Source organism: Myxocyprinus asiaticus, chromosome 47, assembly GCF_019703515.2.
Source record: "Myxocyprinus asiaticus isolate MX2 ecotype Aquarium Trade chromosome 47, UBuf_Myxa_2, whole genome shotgun sequence".
Taxonomy (NCBI): domain Eukaryota; kingdom Metazoa; phylum Chordata; class Actinopteri; order Cypriniformes; family Catostomidae; genus Myxocyprinus; species Myxocyprinus asiaticus.
Genome location: NC_059390.1, coordinates 270,001 through 292,500, shown reverse-complemented (window position 1 = coordinate 292,500; position 22,500 = coordinate 270,001). Strand labels below are relative to the sequence as shown.

At 37.6% G+C, this 22,500-nt stretch overlaps 3 protein-coding genes and 1 long non-coding RNA gene across 8 annotated transcripts in view; 3 read left to right on the top strand and 1 right to left on the bottom strand.

The window, feature by feature from the left end:
• Positions 1 to 1,902, top strand: part of LOC127436432 (serine/threonine-protein kinase TBK1-like) — a 16,792-nt gene extending 14,890 nt beyond the window's left edge. For both annotated transcript variants that reach the window (XM_051690563.1, XM_051690562.1), the window contains exons 20-21: positions 1,300 to 1,371; positions 1,454 to 1,902. In XM_051690563.1, coding sequence (XP_051546523.1) covers positions 1,300 to 1,371; positions 1,454 to 1,505 — 124 coding nt within the window. In that variant the 3' untranslated portion in view covers positions 1,506 to 1,902. The remainder of the gene's footprint in view (positions 1 to 1,299; positions 1,372 to 1,453) is intronic.
• A 4,767-nt stretch (positions 1,903 to 6,669) lies between these two features.
• LOC127436446 (probable G-protein coupled receptor 19) lies at positions 6,670 to 16,223 on the top strand. Of its 2 annotated transcripts, none has more exons than XM_051690600.1 (2): positions 6,670 to 6,911; positions 14,468 to 16,223. In XM_051690600.1, exon 2 carries the CDS (start codon positions 14,492 to 14,494, stop codon positions 15,773 to 15,775), a length of 1,284 nt encoding a protein of 427 aa, XP_051546560.1. In that variant the 5' UTR covers positions 6,670 to 6,911; positions 14,468 to 14,491; the 3' UTR covers positions 15,776 to 16,223. The 2 variants fall into 2 exon arrangements, with proteins under 2 accessions (XP_051546560.1, XP_051546561.1); XM_051690601.1 differs by lacking the exon at positions 6,670 to 6,911 and adding an exon at positions 13,584 to 13,804.
• Positions 16,224 to 17,674: 1,451 nt separating this feature from the next.
• The window catches only part of LOC127436464 (cAMP-responsive element-binding protein-like 2), a 6,144-nt gene continuing 1,318 nt past the window's right edge, over positions 17,675 to 22,500 (bottom strand). The window contains exons 2-3 of the mRNA XM_051690635.1: positions 19,405 to 19,602; positions 17,675 to 19,297 (exon numbers count right to left, since the gene is read on the bottom strand). Of these exons, the coding sequence (XP_051546595.1) occupies positions 19,151 to 19,297; positions 19,405 to 19,602 (345 nt within the window). The 3' untranslated portion in view covers positions 17,675 to 19,150. The remainder of the gene's footprint in view (positions 19,298 to 19,404; positions 19,603 to 22,500) is intronic.
• Positions 19,620 to 22,500, top strand: part of LOC127436469 (uncharacterized) — a 2,988-nt gene continuing 107 nt past the window's right edge. Inside the window, exons 1-3 of one of the 3 annotated variants that reach the window (XR_007896399.1) lie at positions 19,620 to 20,173; positions 20,521 to 20,987; positions 21,161 to 21,197. This is a non-coding gene — a long non-coding RNA (uncharacterized LOC127436469). Of the gene's footprint in view, positions 20,348 to 20,520; positions 20,988 to 21,160; positions 21,198 to 22,500 lie in introns of those variants that run through there. The other 2 variants (XR_007896400.1, XR_007896401.1) reach the window with 2 other exon arrangements.

The following is a 22,500-nucleotide window of genomic DNA, read 5'->3' as shown; positions in this document are numbered from 1 at the left end:
CTCCTAAGCAACCAAATTGGCCCGGTTGCTAGGGAGGGTAGGGTCACATGGGGTAACCTCTATAATGTGGTTCTCACTCTCGGTGGGGCGCGTGGTGAGTTGTGTGTGGATGCTGTGGAGAATAGCGTGAAGTCTCCACACGCACTACGTCTCCACGGTAACGCGCTCAACAAGTCACGTGATAAGATGCACGGATTGACGGTCTCAGACGCGGAGGCAACTGAGATTCGTCCTCCGCCACCCGGATCGAGGCGAGTCACTACACCACCACGAGGACTTAGAGCTGCATTGGGAATTGGGGAGAAAATAAACAAAAAACAAAAACAACAACAACATGCATTTCAAGTGATATTGACCACAATGAGTGTGAATATTCACAAGCCACAGCTGACTAGCACCGGATTAGCAAGGTCCCTGTTTCTGAATTCATAAACTTATAATTATTTTGCCTAATCTCGCTAGATAAAGTATGCTACTGTCATATTATTGATCCAGCTTCACGTCAAACACAATCATATTTCCCTTATTTTAACCACCATCTGTGTAATAGTAGCCAATATATGTTTATTCATTGTTTTTATTCGGTATATATAATTTTCCATGTGAACATAAAAGGCGTCCCGTTTTCTGCGGAACAGAAGAGAGATGTAGGAATAACCTACTTATGAAAAACATTTTCTCCCTTTCTTCCTTTTATTTGCAGAAAAGCAAAAATGTATCAATGACATAATATGAAACGTTAAACAATGATTAAACTGTGTTATTGTATCATTACTGTTGTTTAATTATCAACAATAATGTGATATTATAGGAAGAAATAAAAATGCATTAATCCTCAAATGTTTCTTTTCCTTCAGAAGAATATGGTGCTTTGACTATAGGAGGAAATTATAATCATTTATGAAAAAATCAGCTTTGTAGTGTTCTTGTGATATTTCGTCCTGCGGATGACGCTAAAACCCTCAGCTGAGCAACGGACTGTCTCCCTAACATCATTTTATGGTGTTTGTTTGCCGAGTATGTGCGGTCTGCTTCGTATTGTTGTATTTCTCACTTGTATATCGCTGTACAATCACTGGATGTAAATGAAACAGAAAAGGACAGCGCAGCGCCCGGCGCTTCATACTGTATGTTTATTTACACTTATTGGAATCACTGAGATCATCTTTATACTTCAAGTAAATAATATCATATTTGTTGTGATGGTGCTGGTGGGGTTATTTCAAAAACGCTTGAGAAACCCTGCTGTAGTGATGCGGTGTAAATTCACCATGGTAACGGCAGACTGTTGGATTACAGGATGAAGAAACTGAAGGAGGAGATGGAGGGTGTGGTGAAAGAGTTAGCGGAGAATAACCTGTTCCTGGAGAGGTGAACATGAACTCATTATCCTTCATAATCCATGCAGTCGTCAGACGTACAGTGATAACACAGTGATGTGTTTGTGTTTCAGGTTTGGCACATTGACGGTTGACGGAGGAATCAGGAATGTGGATCGAATGTGACGTGTTCATCTGTAGTTACTCGCTCTCGGATCATGACGCACACATGATCTCTGTAATCCTGTACATATGCATAGAATGTATATACACATATAAGACTTGTTTTAATTGGAGTATATTTTACTTTTTAGACTCTTCTGAACTTCAGACTAAAGTTGCTAATTAGTGATTTTCAGTTAGTTTTCATGAAGGGGAATTAAACTTGTTCTAGTTCCTCAGTAAGTGCTACATTCTCTGCTGTTTTTCCTTTGTTACAATATGACTGTACTGTTTCTTTCAACTTTAATTATGTGACACATTTATGAAGGGCATGAAGGAAGTGTTCTATAAGCTCATGGTTCTTCCATCAATGTAAATGAAAATGCTTCAACTTATTCAAAGGCATTAAACACAAATTCTGACTTCTGAAAAAAGTGTTTGTCGCTTCTTTAGTTATGCTGAAAGTCTGAAGTAAATGGGAATTGATGCAGCTATATTAGTCACCATGACAACAGACACAAAAGAACAAGCTCTACTCAGCAGTTCTGTTACCACAGCAACAGCATCAGTACACACGTAACATCAGACACACAACATAATCGTGTGATTATATCAGTCTAAAACTGTGATCGATTAATTGATCTGTGAGTGATCAGAATCAGCTGCAACAGTGAAAAACACCAGAAGGCGGAGCTCACAATCATCTTTATGCAATCAAATGTTCCCAAAATAAACCCTAACAATAGCCCTAACTCTGCAAGAATACAGAGACCTGTAAAAAATAATAATAATAAAGAAAATAGAAACATTGTATCAAAGAAGTGATATGTTTATAGCTCATTAATAAGCACAAACACACTCATCTGGTCTGATGTGGATTCATATGGAGCTGATCATGGGCGTCACTTTGTTTTAATAAGTGGAGGGGACATTTGTTTTTGGGTGGGTGTGGGGGTGGGGGGGGGGGGGTCACGAAAAGGTAAAACTTATGAATATTAATTAGAATATGGCCCTGTCCCAATACCCACACTTGCAGCCTTGGCCACTTGAGTGCAGGTGCACATGACAGGAAGTGTTCAAGACTGTCCCATGTGTAAAACATGCCAAAGCTCAGTGCACTTAACCCGCACTAAATCCACACTAGTGTCAATACCGCTTCAGAGCGGCTAAATGTATCCCAGAGTTACATTTACATGTATCCCGGCCACACTCCGCCTTCCCGAGTAATCGTTTTTTTATTATTATCAGATAGTGAAACGTAAGTGAAGCACATATTTATTTTAGTATAAATGAATATATTCAACATTATATAACATGTTTGGGATGACTTAATAGCAGCATCATAATTAAAATATTATTTATGTGTATATTTATATACCTCTTTGTTATCCTTCTCGCCCAATAATCACGTTATTTAGTTTGTTCTTGCCCAACACCGCTGGTCATTTATCAGTCAGTGTGGCATACAATACACGGTCTAGTAAATTAAAAATGTACCAACTACTACCACAGGTTCTTTCTCATTTTATGTATTAAAATATACACTTTAATGCTTTTTATTTGTTGTATGAAAACACATACTGATAAGTTGTGTAAAGCAGTCTGTGGTCGTCTTATATAAATGACAAGTCGAAACATCATTTAAAAGGTTTGTATTAGTAGCTATTAATGGATTAAACATGTTTATAGAATAAAGCTTTTTTATTATTTTTTTATTAAGTTTTATGCAGTGTATTGAGCAATATTGCTTATATTTCATATTTTACAGGAATTATGGATGACGCAATTTAACAGTTAAGCATTTTTTAATGTGCAAAGTATTGAAAATAAAAATGAGCAAAAATCATTAACTTTTACATTTATTTTCACACAATAAAAACATTATAAAAATTTTAACTTACATATTTTCAACAGCACAATTCACTTCCAACAACCAATAGTGTATTAATAAATGAAAATATGGGTAATATTTTCAGAGTGAAAAGACAAAAAGAATAACTTTCAGTAAATAAACAAAGACTGCATCTGTACGTCAGCGGATGTTCATAATGAGCGGCAGGGGCGGACTGGCCATCAGGAGCACTGGGCGTTTTCCCAGTGGGCCGCTGGGTAATTTGGGCCGGCCGCTGCTACACAAGTACCGCCCGTCCGACTGGGCTCCAACATGGCCGTGCAGGAACCCGTAACAGTGAGAATTCAATAAACTTAGTAAGGTCAAAACACAATGGCTTTTATTTTGAAATCACTTCCATAGTGGCGCGGTTTCCTCATGCGCGTGTTTACCGCTTAACTCACATGGACTTCATTATTTGACATACAAATCACAGTAATGGTGACACCCAAAAACAACATATTAAGGATAGGATGAACTCACAATCACAAAATGACAAATAACTGCAAGTTATAACAAATACAATAACAGCAGCGTAAATAAAATCAGCAAACATTAATGCTATGAGCAATACAGCATCATTTGCATAATTTATTCATAGCACAAAGCATTACTGGGAGCTGAAGTGTGGCTTGCTGTATAATGCTCACGCCTGATAAAAATGCAGGAAATAAGTCATGAACAATATTACTTTGTGGCTATTTGAGTGTTTGAGGTTAACTTAGTTTAAATGATGGCAGAAACAGCGCTTGTCAAAGCATTGGGCTTTTCCCTTTCAAGAATAATCTGCTGGGGAAGGAATTAAAACACTGCCGATATAAGTTTAGAAGAACAAGCTGATCGACCCGAAACCACCTGCGCAGTTAGTATTTACTGTAGTTACAATAGTGTTTACAGCTGCTCAGGAAGCCTGTTACTCGGTCATGGTAAAGGGCGTTACATTTCCAACACATGCTCCAAGCGGTTGACCAATCAGAGCAGACTGGGCTTTTCGGAAAGGGGGGCTTTAAAGAGACAGGAGCTACAACAGAGCGTTTCAGACCGAGGGCGAAAAGAGCGATCTACAGTATGAGAAACATAATGTGTTTTTTGAACATGTAAAGCTATTCTAGTAGACCCCCAAAATAAAATTACGAACCTGTAAATGAGCATAATATGGGCTCTTTAAAGTTATGACAATTTTTGCACTGGTGGGGCCTGTTGTCATGACTAGCAGTCAATAGAAATGTATTTTTTTCAACAGAAAAATCTGAAGTTGAGCCGGAAAATGAAATCGATGAGCCGGTGTGGTGTGTTGCGGGCTGAGTTTGGTGGGCTGCTCTGGGTCAGAAAGTCCACTGATGAGCGCGGGACATATCGTTTGCATTGCGATTTAACTGGAAAGGATTGCAAGCTGTGGAAGAGTGTAGTAGCATGTGTCTGGATGCACAAGAGAGCATCGCTGCCCGCTGTCACTCAACGGCACAACAGCTGCAACGAGCACGAATCATAACATTAAAAATAACTAACTCTAGTGCTGGATCACCAGTTATCATAATACATGAACAAAGAAGTTTTTTCTGCATTAGACACTTACCTGATGAAAGCGCTTCCAAAAAGTGGTGGGGACATGTCCCACCTGTCCGTCCCACCCGTAAATTACACTGATGATCTGATGATGACATCATGAAGTTTTGCATTTGTTTTGGTCATTATACTCTACAGCTATGGAGAGACATTAGTATGTTTATTACAAATAATATCTTGCAAGAGTTTTCAATGCATTTTCAGAATATTATCTTATTATATCTTAAGTTAGATCCCACAAAAGAAAGTGCTTGCTGTATTATAAACTTGATTTATTTTACATTCATAAATGTAACTTGTCTAACAGTAAGTCTATTTTCTCTGTATTTTAGAAAGAGGTCAAACATTATCTGAAAACTGTATCACTCTCTGTTGACAAAAAGTCTTTACATTAACGTATGTGGGTATTTCTCAGAAATGGGTTGCTGGAATTTTGGGTGTTGTCATTACCATCACGACCTGTAATCACCATCACAAGCTGACCTGCTGGTGATGATATCTGATAGCTACCTGTAAAGTACAGTAAATTACATAGAAAAGTCATCAAAATAATTTACTGTAAGTTAACAAAAATATGACTTGTTTAGTGATGTCACGTAATAAGTGTACATGCCTATCACGAAGAATAAAGAGTCAATTTTCTTACCCTTCTGGACATCGAAACACCAGTCTTCTCTCTTGACAGACATGTGCTCCACTAGCATCTCAAGTTAAGTTACCGTGGCTACTCGAATCCAGGGTGTGCTGAGTGACTCAAGCCAGGTCTCCTAAGCAACCAGATTGGTCCGGTTGCTAGGGAGGGTAGAGTCACATGGGGTAACCTCCTCGTGGTCACTATAATGTGGTTCTCGCTCTCGGTGGGGTGTGTGGTGAGTTGTGCATGGATGGTGCGGAGAATAGCGTGAAGCCTCCACACGCACTATGTCTCCGTGGTAACACGCTCAACAAGTCACGTGATAAGATGCGCGGATTGACGGTCTCAGACGTGGAGGCAACTGAGATTCGTCCTCTGCCACCCGGATTGAGGTGAGTCACTACACCACCACGAGGACTTAGAGCACATTGGGAATTGGGCATTCCAAATTGGGGAGAAAAAGGGAGAAAAATACCGGCTACCAATTAAACGTAATGTTGAAAAAAACGTTATTTCAGAGCATTATGTAGAGTGTGTTGGTAATGACGGATACATTAAGGGACATGTATATATTAAAGAGAATAAAGAACAAAATCCAGATGTAAATTTGCTAATAATATGCTAGCTTAAACAATGTTTAATTAAAATACACTTAAAGTTGCAACATTTTGTTGGAAATATTTAATTTCAATATGGCATTACATTTGAAACTCAGGGTTCGGGACAACACCAAAACATGCATTTTCTGCCAGAAAACACAAATAAAATGTACTAAAATAATTATCTTGAGACACAATAAAAAAGTGTAGATCTGTCTTTGTGTAAACTGACTATGGACATTTAAAATAATTGTGTGAAATGAGTTTTTCCTAGAAATACATCCCAGAGACAGAAATATGCCTGTAATCTGAGAATCAGCCATGTATAAATTGTTTCCTTTAATGACCTCTTTATATATATATATATATATAGGTTATTTAATATACTTATAATATTTACTTTTTATATATTTTATTTATTTATTTGTTTTTACCCTTCTTTCCAGGCTTAATTTCTTCTTCCTTTTTAATATGGTAAATAAATGCATGGTGTATGATTCTCTGTACTGTGTTGAAGGAACTATAAATAAATAAATAAATAAATAAATAAATGGATCTGATGTGAGTGTGCGCGTGTCCGCGGCGAGCCTGATCTCGTGCTCGCGCCTGGTCGTCTCGTGTGACGCGCTCGCGGATGCGGCGACTGATTTCTGATGAAATAAAATAAAAATGTTCATGATGAGAAACGGAGCGGATTCATGATGGAGAAACAAAAGATGAAAACAGCATCTGAATGTGAGGTACAGACATCTCATTTCATTTGCTCTCACACAAATAAGACGATTAAAAACATCATCATTAATATATCAATATATATTTATAGTCTACACGATTATTATAATTAATAAATCATTATTTTCAGATCATCGACGCGTTCAAATCGATTTGTTTTATTTAAAATACTAAATATCCGCAGGGCCTACATAATAAACATTCATCTGCAGAAATGTCCTTTTATTTAATGTTATGATTAAAATCAAAACACATTTCACGTTTAAGAATATAAATGTACATATATGATTGTTTATAAATGTACATATATGACTGTTTATAAATGTACATATATGACTGTTTATAAATGTACATATATGATTGTTTATAAATGTTTATTTATAAACAATATGATTGTTTATAAATATACATATATGACTGTTTATAAATGTACATATATAAATGTTTATAAATATACATATATGATTGTTTATAAATGTACATATATGATTGTTTATAAATGTACATATATGATTGTATATTTATAAACATATATGATTGTTTATAAATGTACATATATGATTGTTTATAAATATACATATATGATTGTTTATAAATGTACATATATGATTGTTTATAAATATACATATATGATTGTTTATAAATGTACATATATGATTGTTTATAAATGTACATATATGACTGTTTATAAATGTACATATATGATTGTTTATAAATGTACATATATGATTGTTTATAAATGTACATATATGATTGTATATTTATAAACATATATGATTGTTTATAAATGTACATATATAAATGTTTATAAATGTACATATATGACTGTTTATAAATGTACATATATGACTGTTTATAAATGTACATATATGATTGTTTATAAATGTTTATTTATAAACAATATGATTGTTTATAAATATACATATATGACTGTTTATAAATGTACATATATAAATGTTTATAAATATACATATATGATTGTTTATAAATGTACATATATGACTGTTTATAAATGTACATATATGACTGTTTATAAATGTACATATATGACTGTTTATAAATGTACATATATGATTGTATATTTATAAACATATATGATTGTTTATAAATGTACATATATAAATGTTTATAAATGTACATATATGACTGTTTATAAATGTACATATATGACTGTTTATAAATGTACATATATGATTGTTTATAAATATACATATATGATTGTTTATAAATGTACATATATGATTGTATATTTATAAACATATATGATTGTTTATAAATGTACATATATAAATGTTTATAAATATACATATATGACTGTTTATAAATGTATATATATGATTGTTTATAAATGTTTATTTATAAACAATATGATTGTTTATAAATATACATATATGACTGTTTATAAATGTACATATATAAATGTTTATAAATGTACATATATGATTGTTTATAAATGTACATATATGATTGTATATTTATAAACATATATGATTGTTTATAAATGTACATATATGACTGTTTATAAATGTACATATATGACTGTTTATAAATATACATATATGACTGTTTATAAATGTACATATATGACTGTTTATAAATGTACATATATGATTGTTTATAAATGTACATATATGATTGTTTATAAATGCGGGTTTTGTGTTGAAATGATCAGGCCGTCATGTGCCATTATAGACAGAATACATTTTATTATTGTTATTATTTAATAATCAATATTAGTAGACTGTATTGAGTTCATCATGACATATGATTCTCGTGTTTTAATTCTTTATGAATATCATACAACAGAATATGATGTGTGTGTGTGTGTAAGAGAGAGATTCTGTGTGTGTGTGAGAGAGTCTGTGTGTGAGGGTGTGTGTGTCTGTGTGAGTGTGTGAGAGTGTGCGTGAGAGTGTGTGTGTGTGTGAGTCTGTGTGTGTGAATCTGTGTGTGAGAGAGTGTGTGTGTGTGTGTGTGAATGTGTGATTCTGCGAGTGTGTAGTGTGCGTGTGTGTTTATACAGAGGAGATGTTGTCAGGGGTTTATGAATTACAGCAGTCACTAGAGTAAACATTACACTGACATCAGCACAACACACACACACACACACACACACACACACACACACACACACACCTCTGGAGGATCAGTCTCTGATGACTTTAATAGAATATCTGAAATGCTCTGTGTGAATTAAATCACAGATTACTAAAATTGCTGTTCATGGTGTACAAAGGGGCTGAAGGTACACCATTAGGATTTGTATTTATGTATTTTTTCCTGGTAACCAGGTGTATCAAGATTGAAAAAATAGATTTCGTTTTATTGAATATTGATGGTGCAACATAATTTGTGAGAAAATAAATAATAACAGAAGGATGTTTTGATTACATTTTTTTTAAAAGGTGGCGAGGGAGTCTTTTACCCCACACTTGGGCTAACAGCCCCCCACATTTGGGTTAAAAGGCCCAAATGGGGTTTATAGTGATATGGTGTAAATATACAGACAATATTTATAGGGCAAAATGTCAACTAATGAAAATACTTTGAGGAAGCAAGATGCTTGAGTAACAAAAATAATTCTTATTCAAAATTACCACGTCAGAAAAACTGTTTTATGGGGGGCTTTTTACCCCAAATACTCTCCTTTCATCTTTATTGGACAGTTATTGAAAAACCTTTGATATAATCACCTTGAACAAAACTGAAAAAGACATAAGTATTTTGTCTCAAAATGAATGTGATAATTTCAGGGATTCTCATTGGCTACATTTGTAAGATTGTTTGAATTTTTGATTTTCTCCCCAATTTGGAATGCCCAATTCCCAAAGCGCTCTAAGTCCTCGTGGTGGTGAAGTGATTCGCCTCAATCCGGGTGGTGGAGGACGAATCTCAGTTGCCTCCACGTCTGAGACCGTTAATCCACGCATCTTATCACGTGACTTGTTGAGCACGTTACCGTGGAGACATAGCACGTGTGGAGGCTTCACGCTATTCTCCGCAGCATCCACGCACAACTCACCACGCACCCCACCGAGAGCGAGAACCACATTATAGCAACCACGAGGAGGTTACCCCATGTGACTCTACCCTCCCTAGCAATCGGGCCAATTTGGTTGCTAAGGAGACGTGGCTGGAGTCACTCAGCACACCCTGGATTCAAACTAGCGACTCTAGGTGTGATAGTCTCATTCAGATAATTTAAAGGTGCACTCACTTATTTGCTCCTCATTGAACAAGTTTTAATCCTAAAGAAATTAAGAGTAATTTTTAAAACAAATGTATAAAATCATGACCAGAAGATTTCAGTCATATCAGTAATCACATGACCAGCCAAATCCAACTTGCTTAATCTCAGTGACCCTCCTGTTTTTGGACACTTTCCAAAATATGTGACAGATTTCCAGATGCTTATAGAAGTGTTTTATCATACTGTTTACAACATTAACATTTGTTATTCAGATCAGTTATGTTCACATATATATATATATATATATGTCTCTTCATAACGTACAAAAACATTCATATCTTTCTGCAAATAATTGATCATTGACTCACCGTCGTGTCATTCAAATCTGAATCTTCCGCTGAACTCAGAAGTTTCACAGAATGTCTGAGCTTCTGTAAAGCTCCAAAAGAAACCAAACAAAAGAGAAATAAAACACCATAAAAGTGTTATAAAAAAGTATCCTGTAGAATCCCAGCACATGTTGGACGTGTCCTTTATTTAAACATTCACTTCAGCTGATGGAGTTTCTACTAATGAGCTCGTGAGTTCAATAAGACTGATGTCCAAACGTTTATGACACGTTTATGGTGTTTTGGAGCTTGACAGTCTCTGGTTTTGTTATTTAATCAGTTACTCATTATGCACATGTAACATGACGTCTAAAATCATTTTCTGTTCTGAAATCATTCAGCAGACTGAATCTGATCATTTGAAAACATATTTTCATTCTTTAGGTTTTGAATAGGTCCTTGAATAGGTTGATATAGGATAATACATGATGCTGTATATATATATATATATATAACTCTGTCATTGATCACTCGGCTTCTGTCGTGCTCTATAAATAAAGACTTGATTGATCAGTGTCAGTGACACTATCAGCTCTCCGTCTGTGTGCATGGACAATCACTGTGACGATCACCATGGAAACATGTTTCACACGATGGAGCAAAACTAATAACCGCAGACAACCGCAGGATTGTGTTTACAAAACATGACAGTGAAGAAAATATCTTGTAGACCCATATAACAAATATCTAAAGTCATTCTCTTGATTGAACGTCAGACTTTATTCTATTTTGGGAAATAGTTTTGCAGTAACCACAAATATAGTTTTACTACAGTAATCATACTGTAACCATGATATTCCTGGTAAAACTCAGGAAATACAGTAATAATACAGGAAAAACACAACTATGGTAATAAAAATAATAATTATTCTGCCAAAAAACTAAACAAACCTATAACATGATTACAGCAGTTTTACTAAACACCATGATTCATTTGTATTGTTTTTAAAATCATGTTTTATAAAAACATTGATTGGTTTATGAAAATGAAGCATGATTGCACTATAGTAAAACTAACCGGGTGTGTTTGTTATTCTTATTACTATAGTTTTGGTTTCGCTGTATTACTACTACAGTTTTAACACAAATATCATGGTTATATACCTGTAATAAAACAGTTCATTTTAGTAAGGGATGGATGAAGGTATAGCGAAGAAATGCACAACTTTTTATGTCAAATAAAAGCAAAAACAGAATCAATACTTAACCCCCCTTCATCCCCAACCCCACCCACAAGAACACCCCAGTGGTCCCACATGATTATAGACACACAAAAACAAATATTAAAAAATAAAATAAACTATAATAATCACACACATAACAACTACCCCTCTCTCTCCACTGTCCCTCCCCAAGAGCCCTCCAAAAACGCCAAATATTTGCCCCACTTTCCCACAAACAAGTCCAAATTTCCCAATCCTCTAGATACCCCTTCTTCAAAAGCTGCCGCCCTCCCCATCTCCGCACACCACTCCGGAAATGATGGCGCTCCGTCCAACTGCCAACCCCTTAAAATAACTTGTCTGCCAATAATAACACTGATCAGAACCCAGTTTTTTATATATTTGTCCCCCACATTTATGACCGCCTCATCGCCCAAAATACTGAGTCTGGGGCAAAGTAAAACTTCAGTGCCCAAAACGTCACACAAACAACTCTGAACCTTCAACCAAAAATCTTGGATCTTAACACCCCCCCAAAAAACATGGGTTGTGTCTCCATCTTCTGATTGGCATTGCCAGCAGGTGGGTGTGTATTTAAGACCATGCCTATATAATCTAGAGGGGTCGAACAGAATCAATGTAGAATCTTGAATTGCATAAGAAGCACCCTTGCATCTCTAGATGCAGATTTGATGTTTTTTAGAATACTAGCCCACACTCCCTCCTCCAATACCAAGTTGAAATCTTTCTCCCATAATCTCTTGATAGAAGTTAAAGCTCCGTCCCCCAGACTCTGAATTAGCAGGGAGTAATACACTGATGCCTCATGACCTTTTCCAAAAGCAGTAATCACCCCTCCCAGATTATCTGCTGCTTTAGGGGGGTGTATGCTACTCCCCAAAACAGTACAAAGCAGATGGTGCAGTTGTACATACCTATAAAACTGAGATCTGGGAATCCCAAAATGTTGAACCATATTTTCGAAAGATCTCAACACTCCACTCTCATATAGGTCATCGAGTGTATTAACCCCCCTCACAATCCACTCTGACCAGCAGAAAGGGGACTTATTAATACATAATTTAGGGTTCAGCCATATGCTCGAGGCAACATTTAAATAAACGTCAGAATTAAACACTCTGGACACTTTTGTCCATATCGAGTGCTATGGACACTATAACTTCTCCAGTTAGTTTTATAGAAAGGTTTTGTAATGGCGAAATAGGGGCAAGAACTTCCGGTTCAATACAAAACCAGGGAGGGGCTCTCTCTGGTGGAAGCGACCAATGAGCCAAATGTCTGAGACCGAACGCATAATAATAAAACAACTTATTGAAATGTAATCTGGGACGTTTACCATTCCAAATAAAGGTCTTCGCTATGCTATCAAATTGCTTGAAATAAGAGAGGGGCACATCTACAGGGAGAGATTGTAGCAGGTAGTTGAATTTTGGAATACAATTCATTTTAATAACATTAACCTTCCCAATCATCGATAAATGTAATGAAGCCCACCTGCCCACATCACTCGAAAACCTTTTTATTAAAGGGTCAAAATTAACTCTAACTAAATCAGACAAATTTGCAGAGAATAAAAACCCCAAATACTTAATGCCCTGTTTGGGCCACTGGAAGGCGTTTGGTTGGAAGAATAACACGTTTCTTAACACGCTTTTTTCTTTACATTTGTCATGCATTTTCTTTACAACTTTATTTTAATTTCTATTTTACTAGTTTGAACAATTTATATTGGTAAGTATTTATGGGATGTTTTAATCGAAATCAGCAGATACAATTATAGAACTCTATGTCATGTTTGTGCAATATCCATAGGGGATTTCAAGTGCAATATATTGTTAGCCTGCATGAATTTTCAAAATTTCGCATGGCCTATACGTTACTAATCTAAAAGAGGAGCAAGACGTACTATAACCCACCTTTTTTGTTTTCTCTCATCATTTACTCACCCTCATGCCATCCCAGATGTGTATGACTTTCTTTCTTCTGCAGAACACAAATGAAGATTTTTAGAAGAATATTTCAGCCAAGTGAATGGTGACCAGAACTTTGAAGCTCCAAAAAGCACATAAAGGCAGCATAAAAGTCATCTATAAGACTCCAGTGGTCTAATTTATGTCTTCTGAAGTGAAACGCTAGGTGTAAGAAATAGATCAATATTTAAAACTTTTTACTTAAAATGTTCGCTTCTGGCCCTCTGTGATATGTACGTTCATGAGGGTCGAAGTCACGCTGCCTCTCGCGTGACACAAGCGTCATCAGATCCCTCAGCTGGTCTGAAATCGGGAGGGGAAAAAGGTTCACTGCACACCCTCAATATTTTGAGTAACTCAACGGGTGTTTTGAGTCAGCGAGCAGCCATAGCTTCAGTCGCTCAGGATCATTGATAGGAAATCTTTGAAAAGTTAGTCTTTCCTCTTGCGATGATGCCCGTGGACGTAATCTAACGTTTTTCAGTACAGGCATCCAGGATAAGCACACACAAGCACCATCTTCAAAAAGAAACAGATACAAATACAAATCACAAAACCAGTTCAGCTTCTGTATGCAGTAATATACCACCTCGGTTGCAAACAACACTGCGCTTCAATATTTTATGCATTTCACACTTTCCAAAGCGCTTACGTCACACGAGAGGCTGCGTGACCTTGACCCTCGTGCCAGTGTGTGTGTCAGTCAGTCTGTCTTATCTAAAAGACTAAAAAACTCAAGATCTGTAACTGTAGTGTGTGTTTTGCTCTTTCAATGGCAGTTTACACTTTATCTTTATGTAAACAAATATTTGTCTGTGTTGTGTCTTTCAGCTGTGATCTGCCGCAGTGAAGGAGATGGTGTACTTCCTGTCTGTGGAGGGTGTGAAGCCCTCGTATCATTCCGGCCTGCTCTTCAACACGACCATCAACCACTCCGACAGGATCGACCCCTCGACCCCGCCGGGTGCTTCACCAACACCCGTCCTCTGCAGATTGGACGCCCCGTCGCCCGCCTCCTCTCTCCAGAGCAACAGCTCCCTGACATCGTACGATCTGACCCCGGGCGAGGTCACTATTCTCGGGCTGATCTTTGGGCTGTTCTGGGTGATCTCGGTGCTGGGCAACTCGCTGGTGTGTCTGGTGATCCATCGCAGCCGCAGAACTCAGTCCACTACCAACTACTTCGTGGTGTCGATGGCATGCGCTGACCTTCTGCTGAGTCTCGCGTGTGCGCCGTTTATTTTACTGCAGGTGTGTGCGGGTCACTGGCCTCTGACCACCGCCGCGTGTAAAACCGTGCGTTACCTGCAGCACTTGTGTCCTGGTGTCCAGGTGTACGTGCTTCTGTCCATCTGCGTCGACCGTTTCTACACCATCGTTTACCCTTTGAGTTTTAAAGTGTCCCATGAGAAAGCCAAACGGATGATTCTGGCATCTTGGATCTTCGATGCGGCTTTCGTTTCGCCGTGTCTGTTTTTCTACGGCTCGTCTTCGCCAGCGACTCAAAGTCACTGCGACTTTTTCTTACCGGATAGCTGGGACGGACTGGTGTACGCGATCGCGCACCTGCTGTTTGGGTTTCTGGTTCCAGCGCTTCTCATCCTCTCATTCTATCAGAGAGTGATCCGATACATCTGGAGAATCAGCGCCGACGGGCGGACAGTCCGCAGAACCATGAACATCGTCCCCAGAACGAAAGTCAAAACCATAAAGATGTTCCTGATGCTCAATCTGATGTTTCTGCTCACCTGGACGCCGTTTTACATCGCCCAACTGTGGCACCCGAAGGAGACGTCAGGCCCTGGCAGACAGGGGGCGCTGTTCTTCATCACTGTGGCCTGGATCTCATTCAGCTCGACGGCTTCCAAGCCGACACTTTACTCCGTTTACAACGCCAACTTCAGACGTGGTATGAGAGAAACTTTCTGCATGTCATCCATGAAGTGTTACCGTAGTAACGCGTACACCATCACCGCCAGCTCGCGAATCGCTAAAAAGAACTACGTTGGTGTGATAGATATTCCCGTGCCGGCAAAAACTCTCATCAAAGACTCAGTTTACGATACTTTTGACCGGGAAGCAAAGGAGAAGAAGTTAGCATGGCCGATTAGCACCAACCCACCAAACACATTTGTATAAAAGAGCCTCGGACGTTTAATATAATCGCCCAAAGCGATTTGGGTCATTTCTGTCCTGCATAGTAAACATGACCCATTTAGTCAAATCTGTTGAAATGCAACAAACTGTGGTGCTAATTGAGTTTAGATACAAATCTGTGACGACACAAAGAAAGTCTCGCGTAAGCAGCTATAAACATCGTCATCATCGCTGTCTGTAATTTTTATGAAATTAAGGAAAATGTTTGACCTTTCTATGATTCTCTGTTTGTGTTTCTGGTTTGTCTGATGATCCTACGGTGGCCTGTTAGTGCCGAACAGGGTTGATGTTCATCTTGGACATTTGTGTTTTTGTGCCTGTAGTTACAGATGAATTTTGTCTCTCACTGTTATACTGTATGTGTTTCATGATGCAGAACAGACATGTCAACATGATTTTACAATTAAACATTATATATGATTAAAATGAACATCTAATGTCTGTGGATTTCCTCGACTGTGACGTCATGGTGATTGGTTCAGCTCCAGGTCAACAAAAAGTCAACATGAAACGGCATTCATAACCCAGTTCACGTCCATAATGCGACATATTTTGGAATGAAACGGAATATTCATTGAGAAGCAGGGACTGAAAACGTTCCAAGTAACGAAAACGATAAACAAAAAAAAAATCCCTTTTTATTGTCCCGGAGTGAAAATGTTATTTTTAAATGTTGGTAACCGGTCAATTTCGTTCCGATAATTTTTTAATGAAAACCAAAGTGTAAATGGTTTATCACTGTAGATTTTTGGAATTACACCAATTCCTGTTGTTCAACAATTTTTGTTCTGGAACCGAAACAAAAACAAAAAAATACAGTTTCTGCTTAGAATGAACTGAAAAACATTTATTTTTTAGGCCCTGATGAGAAATAAATGTAGTTCAGGACTTGATTTACTCCATGAGGAATTGATTGGATGGTGTAAAGTGTCTATATGAAAGGTACATTAAAAATAAGAGGACTTGATGACATCAGCTTTTAGAGGTGGAGCAACTTCCCTGATAAATAAATAAATATGAAATATTAAGTTGAAAATGTTTTTCTCCCCAGTTTGGAATGCCCAATTCCCAATGCGCTCTAAGTCCTCGTGGTGGCGTAGTGACTCAATCCGGGTGGCGGAGGACGAATCTCAGTTGCCTCCACGTCTGAGACCGTCAATCCGCGCATCTTATCACGTGGCTTGTTGAGCGCGTTACCGTGGAGACATAGCGCGTGTGGAGGCTTCACACTATTCTCCGCGGCATCTACGCACAACTCACCACACGCCCCACCGAGAGCGAGAACCACATTATAGTGACCACGAGGAGGTTACCCCATGTGACTCTACCCTCCCTAGCAACCGGGCCAATTTGGTTGCTTAGGAGACCAGGCTGGAGTCACTCAGTACGCCCTGGATTCGAACTCGTGACTACAGGTGTGATAGTCAACGTCAATACTCACTGAGATACCCAGACCCCCAAGTTGAAATAATTTCAAGAGAAGTAGGAAAGATGACTCAGATGAGCGGTCTGATGTGACTTTATCTCCAGATGTGTGCTGTTATTCACATATATCAGACCACTAAATGCCATGATTGACCAATCAGAATCGAGTATTATAGAGAGCCATGCAATATGAACCTCTGCGTGTCATGAAGAGATTTCTTGCTATCCTGTTTATTGTTTATATTTCTGAGCTGAATCACTTTATAACGTTCAGCTCTGTGTCACTATAATCCTGACGTCATGTGAACAGTAATAACCTCAGTTTATCACTACAGTATTAATAAAGCAACTGAAGACCTTTAGTCCACTGACAGTGTTTGTGTGTTCAGTCACTGTGTGACATTTACAGCACAATTTCTCCATGTTCAGTGATGGATGATGACAGACTATTGTTACTCTGTATGAAAGCAAAGGGCTTTAATGAAACACACACACACACACACACAGTTTCTATTTCAGGATTACAGGATACAATGAAACGGTGTGTGCAGCTCTGAATTACAACAACATATTCTGTGTTTGATACAAAAGTAACGCTGCAGCTGGACAGCACAAACACAGAAGGGAAAGCAGAATTAGAATATGAAGCGCTCATTTATCGGATTGATTGTTATATTATACACAATGTTTTACATACCGTATGTGGCCTTTGAAGAGAATATACACCGATCAGCCACAACATTAAAAGCACCTGTCTAATATTGTGTAGGTCCCCCTCCTGCCACCAAAACAGCACCAACCCGCATCTCAGAACAGCATTCAGAGATGATATTCTTCACCACAATTGTACAGAGTGGTTATCTGAGTTAATGTAGACTTTGTCAGTATTAAAAGTTTGCAATATTAGGCAGGTGGTTTTAATGTTGTGGCTGATGTGTGTGTATATACACCAGGATCATTGATAATCATGATCACAACACAACTGTACACTGTTACATTGTTTTATCAGACAATGCTAAATGTAACACAACACACAGAATTACAATCTACATTTCATACATCATGTCATATAAAAAATATACATTTAAGCTCTAAACATAGTCTAAAAAAATGTTTGTTTGTGTTTGCCAGGAAAGTAAACTCACTGATTTACATGATTTAGTCAAATGTTTTCACCAACTGACACAAGATTTTAGTATCTGGGCACGGATTAAATATTTTCACATTCATTCAATATTTTCAGGGTCTAAATCTTCTGCTTTTTATTTATTCATTTTGTCAAACCTGCCAAATGGTTTAAAAGATGACACTCACATACAGATCTCAAAATACGACAGTTGTTGAAAGGAAATAGTAGTTTGAAAGGAAAGTGCTTTTACAGTTCAGCTAGTGACAAAAATACATTTTCTGACACAACCATTTATCCCGTATCGACAAACTCTATTTTTACAAGAGTCACAATTATAAAAGTAAGTGCTATGCGTTGAGCTCTTCCAAATGTTTTAAAGTGCATCGAGAGTTGAGCAAGACATTTCTTATTTTCTGCCTTTATAAAGGTTTTATTATGTCAGTGGATAATAGATTATAGCAGACACATTCTGTCATAAATCACATGAATAAAAACTTTCCCATCTCTTTTGTCTCTAGGAATGTTGAAACCTACATCAAAAAGTATTTGGGTGCGAGAACAGTTCCAAAATAAATATATAAAAGAATAACACCGCTTGAACTCAAATTATAGACGCAAATCAACAGGATTTCTTTTGGAACTCTTTCTAATGTCTCGTACAGGAATGGAAACAGAAAGCTTGTTTAACTCGGAGACGTCACGTTACTAAGAAACTATGAGTCAAAGCTGATAAATGAAGCATCTCATAAACACTGTGTAGATGAACAGAATCAATACTGTATTACATGTGATCTTCTGTGCGTCTAAGACGTCTTGCTCTGGTTGTACTTGCCGTTCTTGGGTGTTTTGTTGCTGGAGCTCTGCGGCGGCTTCTGATCGTCTCCGGTTAAAAGAGCTTTAATTTCAGACGGGATTTTCCCCTGATCCATCGCCAAACACCACTGCTTATACTGCGCACACACACACAACAGCACATGAACACACTCACAGGTGACGGAGTCAACACTGATTACTGTGGCTCACAGACAGGAAGTGTGGAGTTTGAACAGATGTTTACCATGTCTAGTTCCTCTCGGAGGGCACAGATGGCTCTCTCTTTACTGGACACCAGCTCCTCCAGATACTGGTACCGCAGCTTCTTTCTGGCGCGACACTCGCGGGCGCTCTGCCGACTCCTCTCGAGCTTCGCCTTCAGATCGATCTTCGCTGGTTTACGGCCACGTTTGCCTGGTTTCTTCACTTTACCACCAACCATCTGCAGACCACACCACATTTATAAGAGTTCTATTACCATAAATCAGAATTAAAACTAAAACGAAGATTGAATGTTGGTACCAACAAACACTGAACATTCGCCTAACGTTAGCATATGGTTTCCATGTTTTTTTGAGAACCAATTCCTAACGTTCTAAGAACATTCTCTTTAGGTTTCATTTTTATAACCATACTATAACTAATGTTCCCAGAAGGTTGCAGGGAGGTTTTTGTCTGACAAATGAATAAGAATTTACACAACCAACACAGAACGTTGTCCTAACGTTAGTATATGGTTCCAGTATTTTTCAGAATTATCCTAACGTTCTAAGAACGTTCTCTTTAGGTTTCATTTTTATAATCATACTATAACTAACGTTCCCAGAAGGTTGCAGGGAGGTTTTTGTCTGAAAAATGAATAAGAACTTACACAACCAACACAGAACGTTGTCCTAACGTTAGTATATGGTTCCAGTATTTTTCAGAATTATCCTAACGTTCTAAGAACGTTCTCTTTAGGTTTCATTTTTATAATCATACTATAACTAAAGTTCCCAGAAGGTTGCAGGGAGGTTTTTGTCTGACAAATGAATAAGAACTTAAACAACCAACACAGAACGTTGTCCTAACGTTAGTATATGGTTCCAGTATTTTCTGGAATTATTCCTAACGTTCTAAGAACGTTCTCTTTAGGTTTCATTTTTATAATCATACTATAACTAAAGTTCCCAGAAGGTTGCAGGGAGGTTTTTGTCTGAAAAATGAATAAGAACTTACACAACCAACACAGAACGTTGTCCTAACGTTAGTATATGGTTCCAGTATTTTTCAGAATTATCCTAACGTTCTAAGAACGTTCTCTTTAGGTTTCATTTTTATAATCATACTATAACTAACGTTCCCAGAAGGTTGCAGGGAGGTTTTTGTCTGACAAATGAATAAGAATTTACACAACCAACACAGAACGTTGTCCTAACGTTAGTATATGGTTCCAGTATTTTTCAGAATTATCCTAACGTTCTAAGAACGTTCTCTTTAGGTTTCATTTTTATAATCATACTATAACTAAAGTTCCCAGAAGGTTGCAGGGAGGTTTTTGTCTGACAAATGAATAAGAACTTAAACAACCAACACAGAACGTTGTCCTAACGTTAGTATATGGTTCCAGTATTTTCTGGAATTATTCCTAACGTTCTAAGAACGTTCTCTTTAGGTTTCATTTTTATAATCATACTATAACTAACGTTCCCAGAAGGTTGCAGGGAGGTTTTTGTCTGAAAAATGAATAAGAACTTACACAACCAACACAGAACGTTGTCCTAACGTTAGTATATGGTTCCAGTATTTTTCAGAATTATCCTAACGTTCTAAGAACGTTCTCTTTAGGTTTCATTTTTATAATCATACTATAACTAAAGTTCCCAGAAGGTTGCAGGGAGGTTTTTGTCTGAAAAATGAATAAGAACTTACACAACCAACACAGAACGTTGTCCTAACGTTAGTATATGGTTCCAGTATTTTTCAGAATTATCCTAATGTTCTAAGAACGTTCTCTTTAGGTTTCATTTTTATAACCATACTATAACTAATGTTCCCAGAAGGTTGCAGGGAGGTTTTTGTCTGAAAAATGAATAAGAATTTACACAACCAACACAGAACGTTGTCCTAACGTTAGTATATGGTTCCAGTATTTTTCAGAATTATCCTAACGTTCTAAGAATGTTCTCTTTAAGGTGACATGGCTTCAGCCTGCTATTCCTGGCTAATTCAGAGTCTAGGTGACGGGGTTTTGACATCTCTTAAGAAGTTATGGGAGAGAGACTTGAATTTAGTACCGGAGGATGAAGAATGGGGTAGGATTTTTAAAAATGTCAAGTCTATGTCTAGGGATGCAAGGGTGCGCCTCATTCAATTTAAGATTCTGCATTGTTTTTATTGGACTCCCTCTAGATTGCATAGGCTTAGTCTTAAAGATACACCTACTTGCTGGCGATGCCAGTCGGAGGATGGGGACATAGCCCAAAGTTTTTGGTACTGTACTAAGATTCAAGAGTTTTGGTCGAGGGTTCAGAGTTATATCTGTGAGATCCTGAGCACTCAAGATTTCACTCTGCACCAGACTTTGCATTTTGGGTGATGGGGCGGGAGTTAACTTAGGGAATACATACATTAAAAACTGGGTCCTTACCAGTGTGTTGATCGGCAGGAAAGTGAATCTTGGGGGAAGTCGACTGGTGCGCCCTCATTTCATGAGTGGTGCACCGAATTGGGCAGAGTGGCGGCCTTTGAAAAGATGTCGCATAGACGGCTGGGCAGCTTGGATGCCTTTGACAAGAAGTGGGGCACTTATTTGGCCTTCTTAGAGGGTTGCCAGGGAGGAACAGTGGAGAGGGACAGTTTAAATGGAGTGTATGTAATTGATTGATGTGTGGAACCCTTTTTCTTTTTTGTTGGGCAGTTTTTTGTGTGTTTTTTTTTTTTTTTATGTCAGTGAGTATTTTCTTTGGACTGCCTGCTTGTATGTGTGTGTGTGTCTGTTATTATTCGATGTCTGACCACTGGGTTGTGTGTTGGGTTGGGGTGGGGGGTATATTTTGATGAAAGTTGACTCCGTGTTTTCATGTGCTGTTTGTGTTGATTTGAGTTTGGAATCAATAAAAATTGTTAATGACAAAAAAGAAAGTTTTCTTTAGATTTCATTTTTAAATACCCATAAACTTACATTCCCAAAGCACTGCAGGGAGGTTTTTGTCTGACAACCTAATATGAACATATAAAGAACGTTCTCTAATGGTATTTTTTTATTTAATTTTGATAACCATAAACTAACGTTCCCAGAAGGTTGCAGGAAAGGTAACCCTTAACCTAATAAGAACTTAACTTGCAAACACAGAACGTT

Bases quoted from the DNA above. Each gene is read 5' to 3' on its own strand.
- LOC127436446 (XM_051690600.1), top strand. From the start codon at position 14,492: ATGGTGTACTTCCTGTCTGTGGAGGGTGTGAAGCCCTCGTATCATTCC.